Source organism: Bombina bombina, chromosome 2, assembly GCF_027579735.1.
Source record: "Bombina bombina isolate aBomBom1 chromosome 2, aBomBom1.pri, whole genome shotgun sequence".
NCBI classification, from domain to species: domain Eukaryota; kingdom Metazoa; phylum Chordata; class Amphibia; order Anura; family Bombinatoridae; genus Bombina; species Bombina bombina.
This window is the reverse complement of record NC_069500.1, coordinates 314,518,812-314,539,050: the sequence shown is the minus strand read 5'-3', so window position 1 is coordinate 314,539,050 and position 20,239 is coordinate 314,518,812. Positions and strand designations below refer to the sequence as shown.

Genomic DNA, 20,239 nt, shown 5'->3' with positions numbered 1-20,239 from the left:
GAGTTTAAATATTTGATCATTTCTTTTTTTATTTTGTTTAATTTAGTGTTTGTTTATTTTTTAAATTAGTTAATTGTATTTAATAAATGTAATTTATTTAATTTTAGTGTAATGTTAGGTGTTAGTGTAAGACAGGTTAGGTTTTATTTTACAGGTAAATTTGTATTTATTTTAACTAGGTAGTTAGTAAATAGTTAATAACTATTTACTAACTAGTATACCTAGTTAAAATAAATACAAACTTGTCTGTGAAATAAAAATAAAACCTAAGATAAATACAATGTAACTATTAGTTATAGCTAGCTTAGGGTTTAATTTATAGGTAAGTAAGTATTTAGTTTTAAATAGGAATTATATAGTTATTAATAGTAGGTTTTATTTAGATTTATTTTAATTACATTAAAGTTAAGGGTGTTAGGGTTAGACTTAGGGTTAGGTTTAGGGGTTAATAACTTTAGTATAGTGGCGGCAATTTTGTGGGCAGCAAATTAGGGGTTAATAACAGTAATGTAGGTTGCGGCGATGTAAGGGACAGCAGATTAGGGGTTAATAATATTTAACTAGTGTTTCCGATGCTGGAGTGCGGCGGTTTAGGGGTTAATAGGTTTATTATAGTGGCAGCGATGTCCGGAGCGGCAGCTTAGGGGTCAATAATTTTATTTTAGTGTTTGCGAGGCGGGAGGGCCTCTGTTTAGTGGTTAATAGGTAGTTTATGGGTGTTAGTGTACTTTTTAGCACTTTAGTTATGAGTTTTATGTTACGGCGTTGTATAAAACCCATAACTACTGACCTTCAGTTTATGTTATGGATCTTGTACCGCCTCCCGCCACTTTCTGGCCTCCCAGGCAAAATTGTAATACCGGTGCAAAGGAAGTCCCATTGAAAAATGACTTTTGGAAAGCTGCGGTAGTTACGTTGCGTTCTGGCCAAAAAAGTGTGCGGTGCAGCTAAACCTGCAAGACTCGTAATACCAGTGGTAGTGAAAAAGAGCCTTAACGCTGTTTTTTCACTCATACCGCAAAACTCGTAATCTAGCCACCAGTTTTTTACTCAGGGATAGAGTATAGAAGGCGTGCATTTTGTTGACATAGTTTAAAATACATACGCCTAGATTACGAGTTTTAGTCGGTAATGGTGTGTGGTGCTAACGAGCGTTTTTTTCTCACCGCTCACTTAAGACAACGCTGGTATTACGGGTTTTCTGCAAGCCGGTGTTAGCCTCAGAAAAGTGAGCGTTGAGCAAAATTTAGCTCCACATCTCACCTCAATACCAGCGTTGCTTAAGTCAGCGGTGAGCTGGCTGAACGTGCTCATGCACGATTTCCCCATAGGAAACAATGGGGCTGAGCTGGCTGAAAAAAAACTAACACCTGCAAAAAAGCAGCGTCCAGCTTCTAACACAGCCCCATTGTTTCCTATGGGGAAACAAAAGTTATGTCTACACCTAACACCCTAACATGAACCCTGAGTCTAAACACCCCTAATATTACACTTATTAACCCCTAATCTGCCGCCCCCGACATTGTCGCCACCTACATTATATTATTAACCCCTTATCTGCCGCTCCGGACACCGCCGCCACCTACATTATACTTATGAACCCCTAATCTGATGCCCCCAACATCGCCGAACCCTACATTTTATTTATTAACCCCTAATCTGCCCCCCCAATGTCGCCGCAACTATATTAAATGTATTAACCCCTAATCAGCCACCACCAACGTCGCCGCTACTATAATAAATTTATTAACCCCTAAACCTAAGTCTAACCCTAACCCTAACACCACCCTAACTTAAATAGAATTTAAAAACATCTAAATAAATTTACTATAATTAACTAAATTATTCCTATTTAAAACTAAATACTTACCTGTAAAATAAACCCTAAGATAGATACAATAAAAACTAAATACTTACCTGTAAAATAAACCCTAAGATAGATACAATATAACTAATAGTTACATTGTATCTAGCTTAGGGTTTATATTTATTTTACAGGAACTTCAATCCTATTGGCTGATTGGATCAGCCAATAGGATTTTTTCTACCTTAATTCCGATTGGCTGATAGGATTCTATCAGCCAATTGGAATTGAAGGGACGCCATCTTGGATGACGTCACTTAAAGGAACCTTCATTCTTCAGTCGCCGTCGGATGGAAGAGGATGCTCCATGTCGGATGTCTTCAAGATGGACCCTCTCCGCTCCGGATGGAAGAAGATAGAAGATGCCGCCTGGATGAAGACTTCTGCTGGTCTGGATGTCCTCTTCTGGCCGGATCGGATGAAGACTTCTGCCCCTCTGGAGGTCCACTTGTGCCCGGCTGGGTGAAGATTTCTCAAGGTAGGGTGATGTTCAAGGGGGTAGTGTTAGGTTTTATTAAGGGGGGATTGGGTGGGTTTTAGAGTAGGGTTGGGTGTGTGGGTGGTGGGTTTTAATGTTGGGGGGGTATTGTCTTTTTTTTTACAGGTAAGAGAGCTGATTACTTTGGGGCAATGCCCCGCAAAAGGCCCTTTTAAGGGCTATTTGTAATTTAGTATAGAGTAGGGAATTTAATTATTTTGGGGGACTTTTTTATTTTATTAGGGGATTAGAGTAGGTGTAATTAGTTTTAAAAAATTGCAATTATTTTGTTATTTTCTTTAATTTAGTGTTTTTTTGTACTTTAATTTATTTAATTTAATTGTAGTTAATTGTAGTTAGTTTATGTAATTTATTTTATGATAGTGTAGTGTTAGGTGTAATTGTAATTTAGGTTAGTATTTATTTTACAGGTAAATTTGCACTTTATTTAACTAGGTAGCTATTAAATAGTTAATAACTACTTAATAACTATTCTACCTAGTTAAAATAAATACAAACTTGTCTGTAAAATAAAAATAAACCCTAAGCTAGCTACAAATTAACTATTAGTTATATTGTAGCTAGCTTAGGGTTTATTTTATAGGTACGTATTTAGTTTTAAATAGGATTAATTTATTTAATTGTAGTAATTTTATTTTGTTTTAATTAAATTATATTTAAGTTAGGGGGCTTAGACTTAGGGTTAGACTTAGGTTTAGGGGTTAATAAATTTAATATAGTAGCGGCGACGTTGGGGGCGGCAGATTAGGGGTTAATAAATGTAAATAGGTGTCGGCGATGTTAGGGACGGCAGATTAGGGGTTAATAAAATGAAACTAGTGTTTGCGAGGCAGGAGTGTGGCGGTTTAGGGGTTAATATATTTATTACAGTGGCGGCGATGTCCGGTCGGCAGATTAGGGGTTAAATCATTTATTTAAGTGTTTGCGATGTGGGGGGGGGGCTTGGTTTAGGGGTTAATAGGTAGTTTATGGGTGTTAGTGTACTTTTTAGCACTTTAGTTAAGAGATTTATGTTACGGCGTTAGCACATAAAACTCTTAACTACTGACTTTTAAATGCGGTAGGAGTCTGGACAGGAGAGGGTCTACGCTCACTTTTTCAAGCAATCGTAATACCGGCATTAGGAAAATCCCATTAAAAAGATAGGATACGCAATTGACATAAGGGGATTTGCGGTATGCGAAAATCGCGGAAAAAAGTGAGCGGTACACCTGTACCTGTCAGACTCGTAATACCAGCGGGCGTTAAAATGCAGCGTTGGGACCCCTCAACGCTGCTTTTTAAGGCTAACGCAAGACTCGTAATCTAGGCGATATTCTTTATTACATCGATTTTGGGTACTAACTGCTGAAACATATGCACTTATTTCATTAAGCATATTACAAAATGTCAGACAAAAAATAAATATGAAAATGACAGCAATTGTGCAATACATGCACAGCTTTAGAGATATTGTTCATTGATAAATCAGTGCATAGGTTTTAACTTCTCCATATCAGATAACCAATTAAAATATTTACATTCTATAACTAAATCATTCTATTTCATCTCTTTATATTCAGTTAAAACATTCAAGGAACATCATACTATTTCAGTTGTGAGGGCTAATTATGCTTTACTGCTTTATTTCTTTTCAGACTTTTAACAGCTGAACATAGCCAAGCCATTGTAGTAAACTGTTTCCAGCCTCTCTGTATCACTGGTTAAAATATATATGGATACCACTTAATATTAAACCTTTATTTTATTGCAGAAATGTAAAGTACAATATCTAATTCTTTCCCCACATTTTCACATGGAATGATGGAAAAATTAAAGTTTGGAAATCTGTGTACATTTTATAGCATGCTGAAATATACATTTTATGGTCCCTACTTACTGGTACATGAAAAATATGAAAAGTGAAATCCATTTATGGAGCAGCCTTGTTCCTTCCTATTGAAAACAACAATTCTATTGAAAATGATGCATAAAGCAATTACACACAAAAAAAAGAAAAAGGTATGGCTATATATCAAAGTTTTTGTACTAAGCAACTTAAAAGATAATGGCAGTTTGAACAGACAAGAAATACAAACATGAATTATGTTATTCATATAGTATATTTAAGTATTATTTCGTCTTAATAAATTAAAGGGACATTTTATAATATAAATTTTGTTGTTACCTTTATGCAACTCTGAGAACGTGTTTTGATGTATATGCATGCCTAACTAAAATCAATTCACCAGTAACTAATTTGTGAACCGTTCATTCAGCTAATACTTTTATCAACATGGTATCCTAATGACCGCAATTCTATGCTACAGGCTAGCAGCTTTCACCAGCCATTCCTCAAAAAAGGCATCACGAGGTCCCAGTTTCTAAGAGTAATAAGAAGCAACACGGACTCAACCAACACTCTTAGACAATTGGAGCAGATTAAAATCACCATATTGGAACAGCCAATAGAATGCAAGCTCAATACGATTGGCTGATTGGATCAGCCAATCGGATTGAACTTCAATCTGATTGGCTGATTGAATCAGCCAATCAGATTTTTCCTACCTTAATTCCGATTGGCTTATAGAATCCTATCAGCCAATCGTAATTGAAGGGATGCCATCTTGGATGACGTCACTTAAAGGTACCGTCATTGTGTTAGAAGACTCCGGATGAAGAGGATGGCTCCGCGTCGGCTCCTTGGAAGATGGCTCCGCTCCGGATGGATGAAGATTGAAGCCGCCGCCTGGATGAAGACTTCTACTGGATGAAGAACCTCCTCTGCGCACCTTGGATGAAGATTTCGGCCCGGTAGGGAGATCTTCAGGGGGTTAGCGTTAGGTTTTTTTAAGGGGGGTTTGGGTGGGTTAGAGTAGGGGTATGTGGGTGGTGGGTTTTAATGTTGAGGGGTTTGTATTTTTTTTTACAGGTAAAAGAGCTGATTACTTTGGGACAATGTCCCGCAAAAAGCCCTTTTAAGGGCTGGTAAAAGAGCTGATTACTTTTCGTAATTTAGAAAAGGGTATGGCATTTTATTATTTTGGGGGGCTTTTTTTATTTTATTAGGGGGCTTAGATTAGGTGTAATTAGTTTAAACTTCTTGTAATATTTTTTTATTTTCTGTAATTTAGTGGGGGGGGGTTGTATTATAGATTAGTTTATTTAATTGTATTTTAGTTTAGCTAATTTGTAGGTAATTTATTTAATTAATTTAATGATAGTGTAGTGTTAGGTGTATTTGTAACTTAGGTTAGGATTTATTTTACAGGTAATGTTGTACTTATTTTAACTAGGTAGCTATTAAATAGTTATTAACTATTTAATAGCTATTGTACCTAGTTAAAATAAATACAAAGTTGCCTGTAAAATAAATATAAATCCTAAAATAGCTACAATGTAATTATTAGTTATATTGTAGCTATCTTAGGGTTTATTTTCTTGGTAAGTATTTAGTTTTAAACAGGATTAATGTATTAAATTATAGGAATATTATTTTGTTTTATTTAAATTATATTTATGTTAGGGGGGTGTTAGGGTTAGGGTTAGACTTAGGTTTAGGGGTTAATAACTTTATTATAGTAGCGGCGACATTACGGGCGGGAGATTAGGGGTTAATAATTGTAGGTAGGTGGAGGTGATGTTAGGGAGGGCAGATTAGGGGTTAATACAATTTATTATAGTGTTTGCGAGGCGGGAGTTCAGCGGTTTAGGGGTTAATACATTTATTATAGTGGCGGCGAGGTCCATTCGGCAGATTAGGGGTTAATAATTGTGGTTAGGTGGCAGCTACATGTGGGGGGCAGATTAGGGGTTAATAAATATGAAGTAGGTGTCGGCGATGTTAGGGGCAGCAGATTAGGGGTTCATAGCTATAATGTAGGTGGCGGCGGTGTCCGGTCGGCAGATTAGGGGTTACATTTTTTTATTATAGGGTTTGCGATGTGGGGGGCCTCGGTTTAGGGGTACATAGGTAGTTTATGGGTGTTAGTGTGTTTTCTTCGTGACAGTCCTGGGGTGACTGTTTTAGAGTGGCCTTGTTCTCTTTCAGCTATTAGCGCTATACTCCTGTGTTCATCTGTTTTTACTTTCCCCTTTGTATAGCAGCTTTTTGCACATATTTATAGTCATTTAACCATTATTTATTAATTCTAATTTTGTAGTAACCTCACATAGCACTTGTCCTTTAGCACTTTATCTTCACTATGGACTCTGAACTTTTTTCATTCAGAGAAAATTTATTATCTGAATTAAGTAACACACATATCACTGAGGAACGCCCACAAAGCAATCTTTTAGATTTTCACCAACTAGTAAATGAACTAGACAAATTAATGGTAAAAGAAATTAAACAAAAAATGGAATTGGTCTTTTTAGAAAATACACTAATTTAAATATAATTCCTAGAGGCTTGAAATTTAAGAAAGCATGCACGTTCACTTTAAAACAAACACACCAAAAAGAATGGGATTTGGCACTAAAAGAAACTTCACTAAAATTGATTGAAATTATAAAAAAATCACGTAATGAAACCTTAGAGGAAATCAATACTAAAATTACAGATCTTAAAAACCAATTAGAAAATAAGAGAGAACACCCTAACTTTAAAGAAAGGCAGAATATTCTAGTAAATAAATTGATAGAACTAAAACATGGCCTACTAGACACCAAATGGAAGAAATTAGAAAGAGATAGGAATGATTTATTGGAACAAACTAAAGAATTAAAAGACAGAATTGAGAATGCTAATAAAGTAACTAAACAATCAGATGATTGGGATAAACATAAACATACTAATAGACAACATTCTAGAGGCCACATACCACCTAATATACCAAAAAATAAAAATTTTGAGATATATGGGAATAGAAACATACAAAGTGGCCAGCTTGAGAATGTATATGATACACAATATCCTGAACAATATCAATCCAATACCAACTGGAGAGATCGTTCTAATTATGGGACACATAGATATAAGGTTCCTTTCCAACAATATCGTCACAACCCTAATTATCCCAATAGAACATACCATGAAAACTCTGAAAATTATTATGGCAATAGAATACCACAAAACTTTAGGGATACATATAGGAATGGGTACAGATCCCAATATTATGAGAACAGAAATCACAATAACCATAATTTTTGGCAAAATACAAGACAACAAAGAAATTCATACTATGACTCAAATGATGAATATTATGACAATAGGAGAAATAGATCAAGGATGGATAGTTGGCATTTAGAAACCAGCAATAGATTTGCAACCTTAGATAATGAATGTGAGATCGGGATAATCAATAATGAGAAAGATTTTTTAGGCAACAGCCCTCCGAGGGAGGGCACCTCAAAGAACCTTGCAGCTCTAGAAAAAAGAGAGAAATCTTACACCCCATCAAATCTAAGAAAAAGGCAATTAGAGGACAAAGAGGAGGAAAGAATAGAAGGAGAGGCAAAGAGAGTGAGATAAATATTGGTAACACAGGTATTTTTAACCTGAGCAATAAAGAATTGAATAATGATGAAAAAAGGATATTATCATTAGGTTTATCATTTGCTCCAACTACTACTCTGAACAAATTCAATACCCATATTCATGTAAAACAATTCATCCGAAAGTTAACACTAAAACGTTATTTTCTGAAGAATCCCATAGAAAGACAGGTAAATCCATCCAAATTCCCAAAAATTGTAACAGATAATGATGATAAAAGAACCCATACTAACCTTAGACCCATATCCAAATTCTATCCTTCATACGCCAAAGGATCTAACATAGAAACCTTTGAAAAGATGGTCTTAAAAGATTTAAAAGAATTTAACCCTAAAAAATCGAGGCCCAATTTTAATTTATCATAAAAAGATAAAGAAATTATAGATAAACTACAGAAAGATAAAGACGTAATTATAAAGACAGCAGATAAGGGTGGGGGGGTTGTTATTATGAATAAAACTAATTATATAACAGAAGCAAACAGAATATTGAGTGACCCCAAAACATACAAAATATTAGAACTTAACCCGATCAATAAGATTAAGAAAAATTTACTTTGCATTCTGGAGGAGGGAAAAGATGGGGGAACTATTAATGATAATGAATTCAAATACTTGTATCCTGAATTCCCAAGAACCCCCATCTTTTACTTCCTCCCGAAAATTCATAAGGACCTTAAAAATCCCCCGGGGAGACCCATCATATCTGGAATAGGCTCTATAACATCTAATCTTTCCAGATATGTGGATATATTTCTTCAGAAATACGTTAAAAATCTTAATACCTATTTAAAAGATTCCACACAAGTACTACAATTAGTTGAAAAAATTAAATGGGAAGACAATTATTTCCTTGCAACTAGTGACGTTACATCCCTTTACACGATCATTGATCATGAACAGGGCCTAAGGGCCATTGAAAACACTCTGGAATCAGATAAAGATATGGATAATCATCTTAGAAAGTTCATTCTAAAAGGAATAAAATTTATATTAGAAAACAATTATTTCGAATTCAATGGTAGATATTATCTTCAATTAGAGGGTACCGCGATGGGCACGAGGTTCGCGCCAAGTTACGCTAACATATTCATGGGAGACTGGGAGGATCACTTCCTTATGTCACATGAATTTGGCGCGGACCTCGTGCTCTTCAAGAGGTATATAGACGATATACTAATAATATGGAAAGGCTCAGAAGAAAACCTGAAATTGTTCTTTCAAGCGATGAATACCAATGATAAGGGTCTTCATTTCACCTACCAATATAGTAAAACTTCCATTTCTTTTTTAGATTTAGAATTATTTGTTGATGAGGGTAGTCTAGCTTCCAAAACATTCTTCAAACAAGTAGACTGTAATGGGTATGTACATAAGAAGAGTTGCCACCATGAAAGATGGAAAGGCAATATACCCATAGGTCAATACCTTAGAATTAAGAAAAATTGTTCTAGGTATACAGACTTTGAGACCCAGGTGAATGTCCTCCAACAGAGATTCTACGAAAGAGGGTACAGTGAGCAAGAACTAGAAGGAGCCATGATTAGAGCTAAAACAACGGAGAGAAGTTCTCTCTTACAGTATAAAGAGAAAAACACATCAGCCATCAGGGATAATAAAAATGAGTATGATGTAGCACTAATAACAAACTATAATGACGATCATCAAACATTACGTAAAATAATGACAAAACACTGGCACATAGTTAAAAAAGATCCCTTGATAGGAGATCTTCTAGCATACAAACCTAAAATCATTTTTAGAAAAGCCAGAAATCTAAAGCAAATTCTAGCTCCCAGTGTCCTAAAGAAAGACAATGTCACTATGGTAGATCAAGATCTCAGAGGGAATAATCTAAAGGTTTTTTTTTCCCTGCATTTCATGTAGGGCTTGTAGGTATAGTAGCAAAATTAGCTCCATTCAGATAACAGGGACAAATATAGATTTTAAAATTAAAGATACTATAAGATGTTCTCACAAAGGCATTATATATCTTCTAAAATGTTCATGTGATTTACTTTATATTGGAGAGACCACCAGATTTTTACGTGACAGGATCAGGGAACATCTCTGTAATATTGAAAAAGGGAATCTAGACACCCACTTATATAAACATTTTAGAGAGATCCACAAAAATAATTTACAGCATTTAAAATATTGGGGAATATGTAAGGTCAGAGGAGATTGGAGAGGAGGGGACTTCGAAAGCAAATTACTCAAAAAAGAAGCCGAACTAATCTATAAATTTGATACCCTTTTCCCCCGAGGTCTCAATTCAGAGATAGACCTATCCCCTTTTTTAGGAATTAAGATATAATATATTCACAATTAACATATAGATAATATATGAAAACATCCTAAATCCTATATGAAGAACTGATAACATTGACTCTAGAATGATTTTTAAAAATGTATAAAAGATAAATAATTCTTTAGAATTTTAGAATTTTATAACATTTAGTAATCAATAAAAGGTTTCATAGTTTGATTAATTTACTACAAGGTTATATATAATGAAAATCATTCTTTATTCTCTAGTACCATTTAATACCCAACTATGATAAGTTGATGTCCAAAGAATTCTAATAAATAATTTCTATGATCATTTCTATTCTTTATGTACTAGATGATTAAACTGTCCATTCCAATGGATATGAAACTCACTAAATTTTTTATAAAATACCACCTTTGGCTTTACCACCTTAATCGAGTTTTACCACCTTAACTGAACATTCAAACATATGTCATGATATCTTTAAGTTTGAGCGCGATAAATTTCTATAAATATTATATGTATCAGCTTTTATTGAATGAGCGGATGACCCAATTCAAACGAAGATAATATACCACCTTAAGTATAAATAAGCTTGATCATAATTCCACCTTTAATTGGAAAGACTCACAACCAATGAACACAATCCAATGATCATTTAAACCTTGTCCCGGGAACTAACCAGTATCTTGAAAAAGCCCTATCGGGTGAAACGCGTAGACTTACTTGTGTTGTTCCCAACAAAAGACTTTATCTTCAAATCTAGGTACCTAGTTTTACTCTGTAGCCCGCGCGTGATTCACGCTAAGTGCGGGTCTGTGGACTTTCATTATCCCCTTGGAATCCTGCAACATCTGACACATAGAGGTTTGAAAAAACAAGCTGTCTCCAATCACGCTGACCGGGTTCAGCCGATTCAAGCATAGGAATTTTGGAGCAAAGAAAGCAGTTTTCAATCACGCTGACCTGGTTCAGCCGACTCAAGCAAGTAAGAAAAGTTACTAACACTTTGGAAATATTGTTTACTTCTGATAATCTCCAAAAGTGTAAGCTATCAAGCCGTTATTACAGTCATTTGGAAGAGTGTGAGTATAACCTGATTACAAGGTGTTCAACATGATCGCTTAACTCTTATGAAAAATCCTACTTACTAACTCCACGCTGACACTATTTGCTGAACTGTAACATTTTTTTCGATCAGTTAACACAAGAAACTATGTTACAAAGACTGTGAAGATTTCACTCAAGAACGATATTAACATTGTAACAATCTTGCTGCATTTTTACACAACGCTCAAATATTTTAACAAAAAATATTCCTTTTTTCCATATTTTTTTACATTTTTAAGGTGGTAATCCAATTTTTAAAGGGAGATGTCCCTTCTATCGTATTATTCATATTTTAATGTGTAATGTTGTAATTGTATTTAACTGTGAGTAAAGGTATTCATTTCAATTTTTATTTGCATTTCCCGTTATTTGACCAAGTGTGGTGAGAACTTAGCTTTTAGCGCCCTCTTTTTTCTCCTAAACTTTGTTTTCTTCGTGACAGTCCTGGGTTGACTGTTTTAGAGTGGCCTTGTTCTCTTTTAGCTATTAGCGCTATACTCCTGTGTTCATCTGAGTGTACTTTGTAGCACTGTAGTTAAGAGCTTTATGTTCCGGCTTTAGCCCATAAAACTCTTAACTACTGACTTTTTTTGGGGGTAGGAGTCTTGTCGGTAGAGGCTCTACCGCTCACTTCTTCCAAGACTCCAAATACCAGCGTTAGGCAAATCCCATTGAAAAGATAGGATACGCAAGTGACGTAAGGGGATCTGCGGTAGCCTGGAGTCGCGGAAAGAAAGTGAGCGGTAGCCCCTTTCCTGACTCTAAATACCAGCGGGTGTTAAAAAGCAGCGTTAGGACCCCTTAACGCTGCTTTTGACGGCTAACACCAAACTCTAAATCTAGGCCATAGTTTGTTAAATATTTTAAATATGAAATAAGAGACAGGGGGAAATGTTAAAAATTACAATTTTGCCCCCTATAAAAAAATTATAATAATAAGAGAAGCCTCAAACCTGACATGTTCTGCATTCACACTATACTTACCTGGGTACCCCCTAAAAAATAGGACTGAGACTCAAACCTTTACCATTATAAAGTGACCCTAAATGTGGAACTTTCCACAATTTTCATTACATTAGGACTTTAGTTCTAATTCTAATGATCAAGAATGTGAAATATGTTTATATATGAACATATACCTTGTAATGTGATCTAGAGATCAGTTTTTGTTCCAAGGAGCTAGGACCATCTTTAGCTGGGATATAGAGGTTTCCATAAAAATCTGTATAACCAAAATTTGTTGTACGCCATGACACAAAGATGACTGCTGTGCTTAAACCAAGCTGGTTTGTTGGATGTTGGACCACTTGAGATAGATTGACCCTCCATTGAGGTCTATAGGGAGAAGTTAGCCCAGTATCTGAAGCGAGCATGCATAGGGTTTTGCTTGCGTGCAAACAATTTACTTTCAGCTTGTAATACACACACGCTAACCCACCCACATTAAAAGTTTACTTTGAGTGGTGTTTGCAAGCATACAATAAATGATTTAATGATCCACTTGTAATCTAGCCCTAAATATTTAATTATACTTATTAAAAAATAATTGTGATTCAGTTTCAATATTTATTTTCATGTAATTTGCTTCCCAATAGTTTTCTGAACTTTCCTCATAATCCTCAGAGAAGCTGGAGCACATATCGTACGACCCAAAAACCTGAGCCTGCAACATGCTATACTTTACTTAGTTGATAAAAGGAAGACCTTGTTTACACTTAAACTAGCCATATCAAAGGTGATACAGTAAATATATTTAAAAGTCGTTTAAAGTATATGTCCCTGGACTGAATAATGATGTTGCTAACATTACAATTGCATTGTTTTACTGCTGATGTATATACACATATATAAAAACATAACTTTAATGTCCTTTTAAATCCTACTAGTTCAAATGGAAAATAGATCAATGATAAATAACAATCATTAGTCTAGATAGACATCATTACATTATATATCTGTTTTTAAATAATATTACCTTCAATTATGACTGCATGCCATTGGTATTTCTGCTTGTGGTAGGAAGACCTGTAGTTAAAAGCTTGGCACTGCCAGTCTCTGAATTCAGGTGATCCAGCAGGACAAATAGGATTTTCACAGATTCTGTACTGTATCTTGGGATCATTACAATGTCCTTCTTCAGAGCCTTGACTAGATCAGAAAGCAAAAAAATCCAAATTAAAGCTGTGAAATTATTGAATAAATAGAAATTAAAAAGAAAATACAGTTAAGATGAATCAAACAATGATACATATTAAAAGATAGGAAACAAAGTTTACCGAAGACATTTCCGTTGCCGGCTGCTGATCCCAGTACCACATGTCCTGCTACAAGCGTTCCAGGCACTCCATTCGCCAGCTAAGTGTTCTGCAGATGATGTCTTGCTGATACATTCGCCAACCCTACACCACTGTGGGAGAAAAATGTTAAATACAATATGTTATAAACAAATAGAATAAATGCATCCAATATTAAATGCACAAAACAAATAATGCTTAATAATTAATATGTAAATCTAAATGTTATATCTAATTAAAGCAAATATATATAATCACACACACATTGCTGATTCTAATAGTCATTTTTTATTGATAAAATTATCCAGATTGTATAAATAGAAACTTTAAACTCTATTAATTCTGAACACACAGAAGTGGCTTTGGTAATGCAGAAGCTGGAAACTGTTTCTTGCCAGCATATTGCTTACACTAAATTAATGATTTCCATTTAAGCTGTAATGAATTATTGCAATTAAGTACTTCAAGGATCATCTTAGCATATTAGGAAATAATATATAACATGAAAACAATTTTATAATTGTATGAAAAGCATATGGCATATTAAATTACATTACCATATCATTCTACATTTTATTGCATATACAAATGTTAAATTATGCTACTCAAGTAACAAAAAACAATTTATCTAGTGCAGAAAAAAACATAAGATACATTCCACGTTGGTTAACAAATGATGTAAATATTCCTTAGTACCATTTAACAGCTGAATAAATTAACCAAGTGCAGTTAAAGGGGCAGTAAACGTTGGATGAAAAACCTGTAATGTGCAAAGTGTGTTCATAACAGGCTTAATATATGTAAAAGTTAATATAGATTAACTTATACAAATGACCTTTGACAGTCTTCTCTTGAACACTATTTAATCAAAGCAATGAATGAGTGCTACAGCCAATCAGAAGGCAACCATCCATGCCACGTCAGTACTAGGAGTAATTTTAGTGCACATACACAGGGAAGCCAGGCAGAAAGCCTGAACAAACAGCATAAGAAGGGAAAAGGGTAGTTGGCAGCACGCTCATGGGCTGCTAATTTTCTGGAAAACAAAATTTATGGCAATAGATGCCTTCAAGGGAGGGCAATTTTAAATAAGTCTGTGTACTGTGATTTTTTTTTTCTCTCCTCTCTAATTGAATCCCAATCATCCATTTAACCTGTTGGTGTGTATTAAATCCTATTATATAAAAGGCCAAGTGTGTTTGTCCGAAGCTGTCATGCACAGTAGTGACAGCACAAGGACAAACACACCTGGCCTTACCTGTTTGCAGCAAAAGTGGGTGTGGCTGGATGGGAGCATGGGCGTGGCCGAGCAGGAGCGTGGGCGTGGACGGACATGACCGGGCATGGTTGGGGGTGTGGTCTGGCATGGCAGATGCGTGGCCGGGCACGGTCGGCACGACAGAGAGGGGAGAGAAATAGAAAGAGAGGGGGAGAGACAAAAAGAGATAGGAAAGAGCTTAAAAGAGGGGGAAGAGCAGAAGAGAGGGGGAAGTGCAGAAGAGAGGGGGGAGAGAGAGCAAAATAGAGGGGAAAGAGCAGAATAGAGGGAAGAGTGAGAAAAAGAGAGGGGGGGGGGAGAAAGCAAAAGAGAGGGGGGAGAGAGAGCAATAGAGAGGGAGACAAAGAGAAAAAGAGAGGGGGGAGAGAGAGCAAAAGAGAGGGGGGAGAGTGAGCAATAGAGAGGGTGAGAGAGAGAGCAAAAGAGAGGGATGGAGAGAGAGAGCAAAAGAGAGGGGAGAGAGACAGAGCAAAATAGAGGGGAGAAAGAGAGAGCAAAAGAGAGAGGGGAGAGAGAGAGCAAAAGAGAGGGATGGAGAGAAAGTTCAAAAGAGAGGGATAGAGAGAGAGAACAAAAAAAAAAAAGGGAGAGAGACCAAGCAAAAGAGAGGGGGGAGAGAGAGCGCAAAAGAGAGGGGAGAGAGAGAGCACAAAAGAGAGGGGGACAGAGAGAGCGCAAAAGAGAGGGGGAGAGAGAGCACAAAAGAGAGGGGGAGAGAGAACGCGCAAAAGAGGGGGAGAGAGAGCGCAAAAGAGAGAGAGAGCGCAAAATAGAGGGGGAAGAGAGAGCGTAAAAGAGAGGAGGAGAGAGAGCAAAAGAGAGGGGGAGAGAGAGAGCAAAAGAGAGGTGGAACGAGAGAGAGCGCAAAATAGAGGGGGAGAGAGCGCAAAATAGAGGGGGAGAGAGCACAAAAGAGAGGGGATGAGAGAGAGAAAAAGAGGGGGAGAGAGAGAGCAAAAGAGAGGTAGAGCAAAAGAGAGGTGGAGCGAGAGAGAGCGCAAAAGAGAAGGGGAGAGAGAAAGATCAAAAGAGAGGGATAGAGAGAGAGAGCAAAAAAAAAAAAGGAGAGAGAGGCCGAGCAAAAGAGAGGGGGGAGAGAGAGCGCAAAAGAGAGGGGAGAGAGAGAGCACAAAAGAGAGGGGGACAGAGAGAGCGCAAAAGAGAGGGGGAGAGAGAGCACAAAAGAGAGGGTGAGAGAGAACGCGCAAAAGAAGGGGAGAGAGAGCGCAAAAGAGAGAGAGCGCAAAAGAGAGGGGGAGAGAGAGCGTAAAAGAGAGGGGGAGAGAGAGCAAAAGAGAGGGGGAGAGAGGGAGCAAACGAGAGGGGGGGAGAGAGAGCAAAAGAGAGGTGGAGCGAGACAGAGCGCAAAATAGAGGGGGAGAGAGCGCAGAAGAGAGGGGGAGAGAGCGCAAAAGAGAGGGGGAGAGAGCGCAAAAGAGAGGGGGAGAGAGCACAAAAGAGAGGGGGTGAGAGAGCAAAAGAGAGGGGGGAGAGAGCAAAAGAGAGGTAGAGCAAAAGAGAGGTGGAGCGAGAGAGAGCGCAAAAGAGAAGGGGAGAGAGTGCAACAGAGAGGGGGAGAGAGCACAAAAAAAGGGTGAGAGAGCACAAAAGAGAGGGAGAGAGAGCGAGCAAGGGGTGGGACAGCTGTACTGCAAAAATTGGCTGTGTGAACGGCTTTAGGACTAGTTGTTTATAAATACCTACTTTACTTTTTTTTTTTTTTTTTTAATTTTAATACATAAGTACTCGTTATAGAAAAGCTGTGTTAATGAAAAGGTGCAAAAATCACACTATCAGAGGCAGGTGGGAGAAAGAAGTACTTAAAGGGACAGTATACACCACTTTTCATATAACTGCTTGTAATAGACACTACTATAAAGAAGAATATGCACAGATATTGATCTAAAAATCCAGTATAAAACCTTTAGTTTTTAGCACTGTTGATAAGATTAGCAGGAACACCCAGTGAAAGGGGATAATAGCAGACACTCCCCCTCCCCTGAATATGAAAAGACAGATTATACAAACAGAAGCCAGCAGTAGACTGGAAAAGCGCGTCTACTTCTGACACTGGAGTCTGCAAATCTACACAGTTATTAAAAAATAAGCAAAATTATATATTGTTACAAAACACCCCCAGATGGGCTATATAAACGTATCATTTACAAAACATTTATGCAAAGAAAAGTTTGGTGTATAATGGCCCTTTAAATGTTTATTTTAATTGTGTATACAGTGGGAGATAAGATAAGGATGATTGTGTGTGTATGTATATAGATACATAGAAAAGATGAGGAGGACATCTCTTCCAGTAACCACAGTCCATTTGTATTGTTTAAATTAGCAAATACAGCTATTTCATATACAAAAAAAATCCTTTAGGCACAATTTCCACACATTAAGGGGAAAACAATGTTACGGTACAATGTCCCTTAAATCTTGCGGCATTGTGTTAGTTTATATATTTATTTAACCTATTATGAACTTAAATTGCATTCTAAGAGGTTTTTCTTCCAGCATTTCGTGTGCCTTTAATAAGATTACTTATACCTACTTTTAATGTATGACATTTTATACACATTGCTTTAAAAGTAGAAAGACAATAAACCATACAAGATATTAAATTATTAAAATGTAGAATTTTTTTTTATTATTATTATTATTTATTCCAAGCAGTAAAAAAAAGTACATAAACATTGGTATTATGTTTACAAATCAAATGCAAGAAATACACCACTTTCCAAGAGATTATTAGCAAAACATCACTAACATGTTAAACCATGTTACCTTTATGAAGACAATGACCACAAAACTTACATATACAAATCATGGTATTGTTTGTACAAGTAACTTACTACCTAATTAAGGTCCAACCTCTGGTCAAGTTATGCAGTGCAAATATCATTATTTCCCGCAGCGTCCATAACTATTTGTGTCACCTATCAATAGTGACAAAATGTGTTTTTTTATGAACTTGGATCTCTAAAACTTTAATGAAGCTATGCCATTTCCAAATAAAAAAATCTATTCTTTGTTCTCTTTCGTGCAAAACATTGCACACGTCAATAGACACTTGTTTTTTTAAGGACTCTAAAATCTTTTAAATACTGAGGATGCTAGGGAAAAGCCAAGATCTCAGCATTCATTTCCTTGTCGTGCACGATTCCCCCATAGAAAACAATGGGGCTGTTTGAGCTGAAAAAAACCCTAATACCTGCAAAAAAGCCACGTTCAGCTCCTAACGCAGCCCCATTGTTTGCTATGCGGAAACACTTCCTACGCCTGCACCTAACACTCTAACATGTACCCCGAGTCTAAACACCCCTAACCTTACACTTATTAACCCCTAATCTGCCGCCCCCACTATCGCTGACACCTGCATATTATTTTTAACTCCTAATCTGCCGCTCCGTACACCCCCGCCACCTACATTATCCCTATGTACCCCTAATCTGCTGCCCTAACATCGCCGACCCCTATATTATATTTATTAACCCCTAATCTGCCGCCCCCAACGTCGCCTCCACCTAACTACACTTATTAACCTCTAATCTGCCGACCGGACCTGAGCGCTACTATAATAAATGTATTAACCCCTAATCCGCCTCACTCCCGCCTGAATAACCCTATAATAAATAGTATTAACCCCTAATCTGCCCTCCCTAACATTGCCGATACCTAACTTCAAGTATTAACCCCTAATCTGCCAACAGGAGCTCACCGCTACTCTAATAAATGTATTAACCCCTAAAGCTAAGTCTAACTTTAACCCTAACACCCCCCTAAATTAAATATAATTTAAATCTAACGAAATAAATTAACTCTTATTAAATAAATTATTCCTATTTAAAGCTAAATACTTACCTGTAAAATAAACCCTAATATAGCTACAATATAAATTATAATTATATTGTAGCTATTTTAGGTTTAATATTTATTTTACAGGTAACTTTGTAATTATTTTAACCAGGTACAATAGCTATTAAATAGTTAAGAACTATTTAATAGTTACCTAGTTAAAATAATTACAAAATTACCTGTAAAATAAATCCTAACCTAAGTTACAATTAAACCTAACACTACACTATCAATAAATTAATTAAATAAACTACCTACAATTATCTACAATTAAACCTAACACTACACTATCAATAAATAAATTAAATACAATTCCTACAAATAAATACAATTAAATAAACTAACTAAAGTACAAAAAATAAAAAAGAACTAAGTTACAAAAAAATAAAAAAATATTTACAAACATTAGAAAAAATTACAACAATTTTAAACTAATTACACCTACTCTAAGCCCCCTAATAAAATAACAAAGACCCCCAAAATAAAAAAAATGCCCTACCCTATTCTAAATTACAAAAGTTCAAAGCTCTTTTACCTTACCAGCCCTTAAAAGGACCTTTTGTGGGGCATGCCCCAAAGAATTCAGCTCTTTTGCCTGTAAAAAAAACATACAATACCCCCCCACACATTACAACCCACCACCCACATACCCCTAATCTAACCCAAACCCCCCAAAGTCTTCATCCTATCCGGGAAGAAGAGGCGACCATCTTGATCCAAGCGGCATCTTCTATCTTCATCCAATGACGACCGGCTCCATCTTGAAGACATCCACCGCGGACCCATCTTCTTCCGACGACTTCCCGACGAATGACGGTTCCTTTAAGGGACGTCATCCAAGATGGCGTCCCTCGAATTCCAATTGGCTGATAGGATTCTATCAGCCAATCGGAATTAAGGTAGGAAAATTCTGATTGACTGATGGAATCAGCCAATCAGAATCAAGTTCAATCCGATTGGCTGATTCAATCAGCCAATCAGATTGAGCTCGCATTCTATTGGCTTTTCCGTTAGTGTAGTGTTAGGTTTAATTGTAACTTAGGTTAGGATTTATTTTACAGGTAATTTTGTAATTATTTTAACTATTTTAGCTATTAAATAGTTCTTAACTATTTAATAGCTATTGTACCTGGTTACAATAAATACAAAGTTACCTGTAAAATAAATATAAATCCTAAAATAGCTATAATATAATTATAATTTATATTGTAGCTATATAAGGGTTTATTTTACAGGTAAGTATTTAGCTTTAAATATGAATAATTTATTTAATAATAAAATTTATTTTGTTAGATTTAAATTATATTTAAGTTAGGGGGGTGTTAGTGTTAGGGTTAGACTTAGCTTTAGGGGTTAATCCATTTATTACAGTAGCGGCGAGATTCGGTCGTCAGATTAGGGGTTAATAATTGAAGTTAGGTGTCGGCGATGTTAGGGAGGGCAGATTAGGGGTTAATACTATTTATTATAGGGTTATTGAGGCAGGAGTGAGGCGGATTAGGGGTTAATAACTTTATTATAGTAGCGATGTGGTATGGGTTAATAAATATAATATAGGGGTTGGCGGTGTTAGGGGCAGCAGATTAGG

At 36.2% G+C, this 20,239-nt stretch overlaps 1 protein-coding gene across 1 annotated transcript in view; it reads right to left on the bottom strand.

The window, feature by feature from the left end:
• ADAMTS19 (ADAM metallopeptidase with thrombospondin type 1 motif 19) overlaps positions 1 to 20,239 on the bottom strand; it is a 574,573-nt gene that overhangs the window by 199,145 nt on the left and 355,189 nt on the right. The window contains exons 12-13 of the mRNA XM_053701647.1: positions 13,497 to 13,627; positions 13,196 to 13,368 (exon numbers count right to left, since the gene is read on the bottom strand). Of these exons, the coding sequence (XP_053557622.1) occupies positions 13,196 to 13,368; positions 13,497 to 13,627 (304 nt within the window). The remainder of the gene's footprint in view (positions 1 to 13,195; positions 13,369 to 13,496; positions 13,628 to 20,239) is intronic.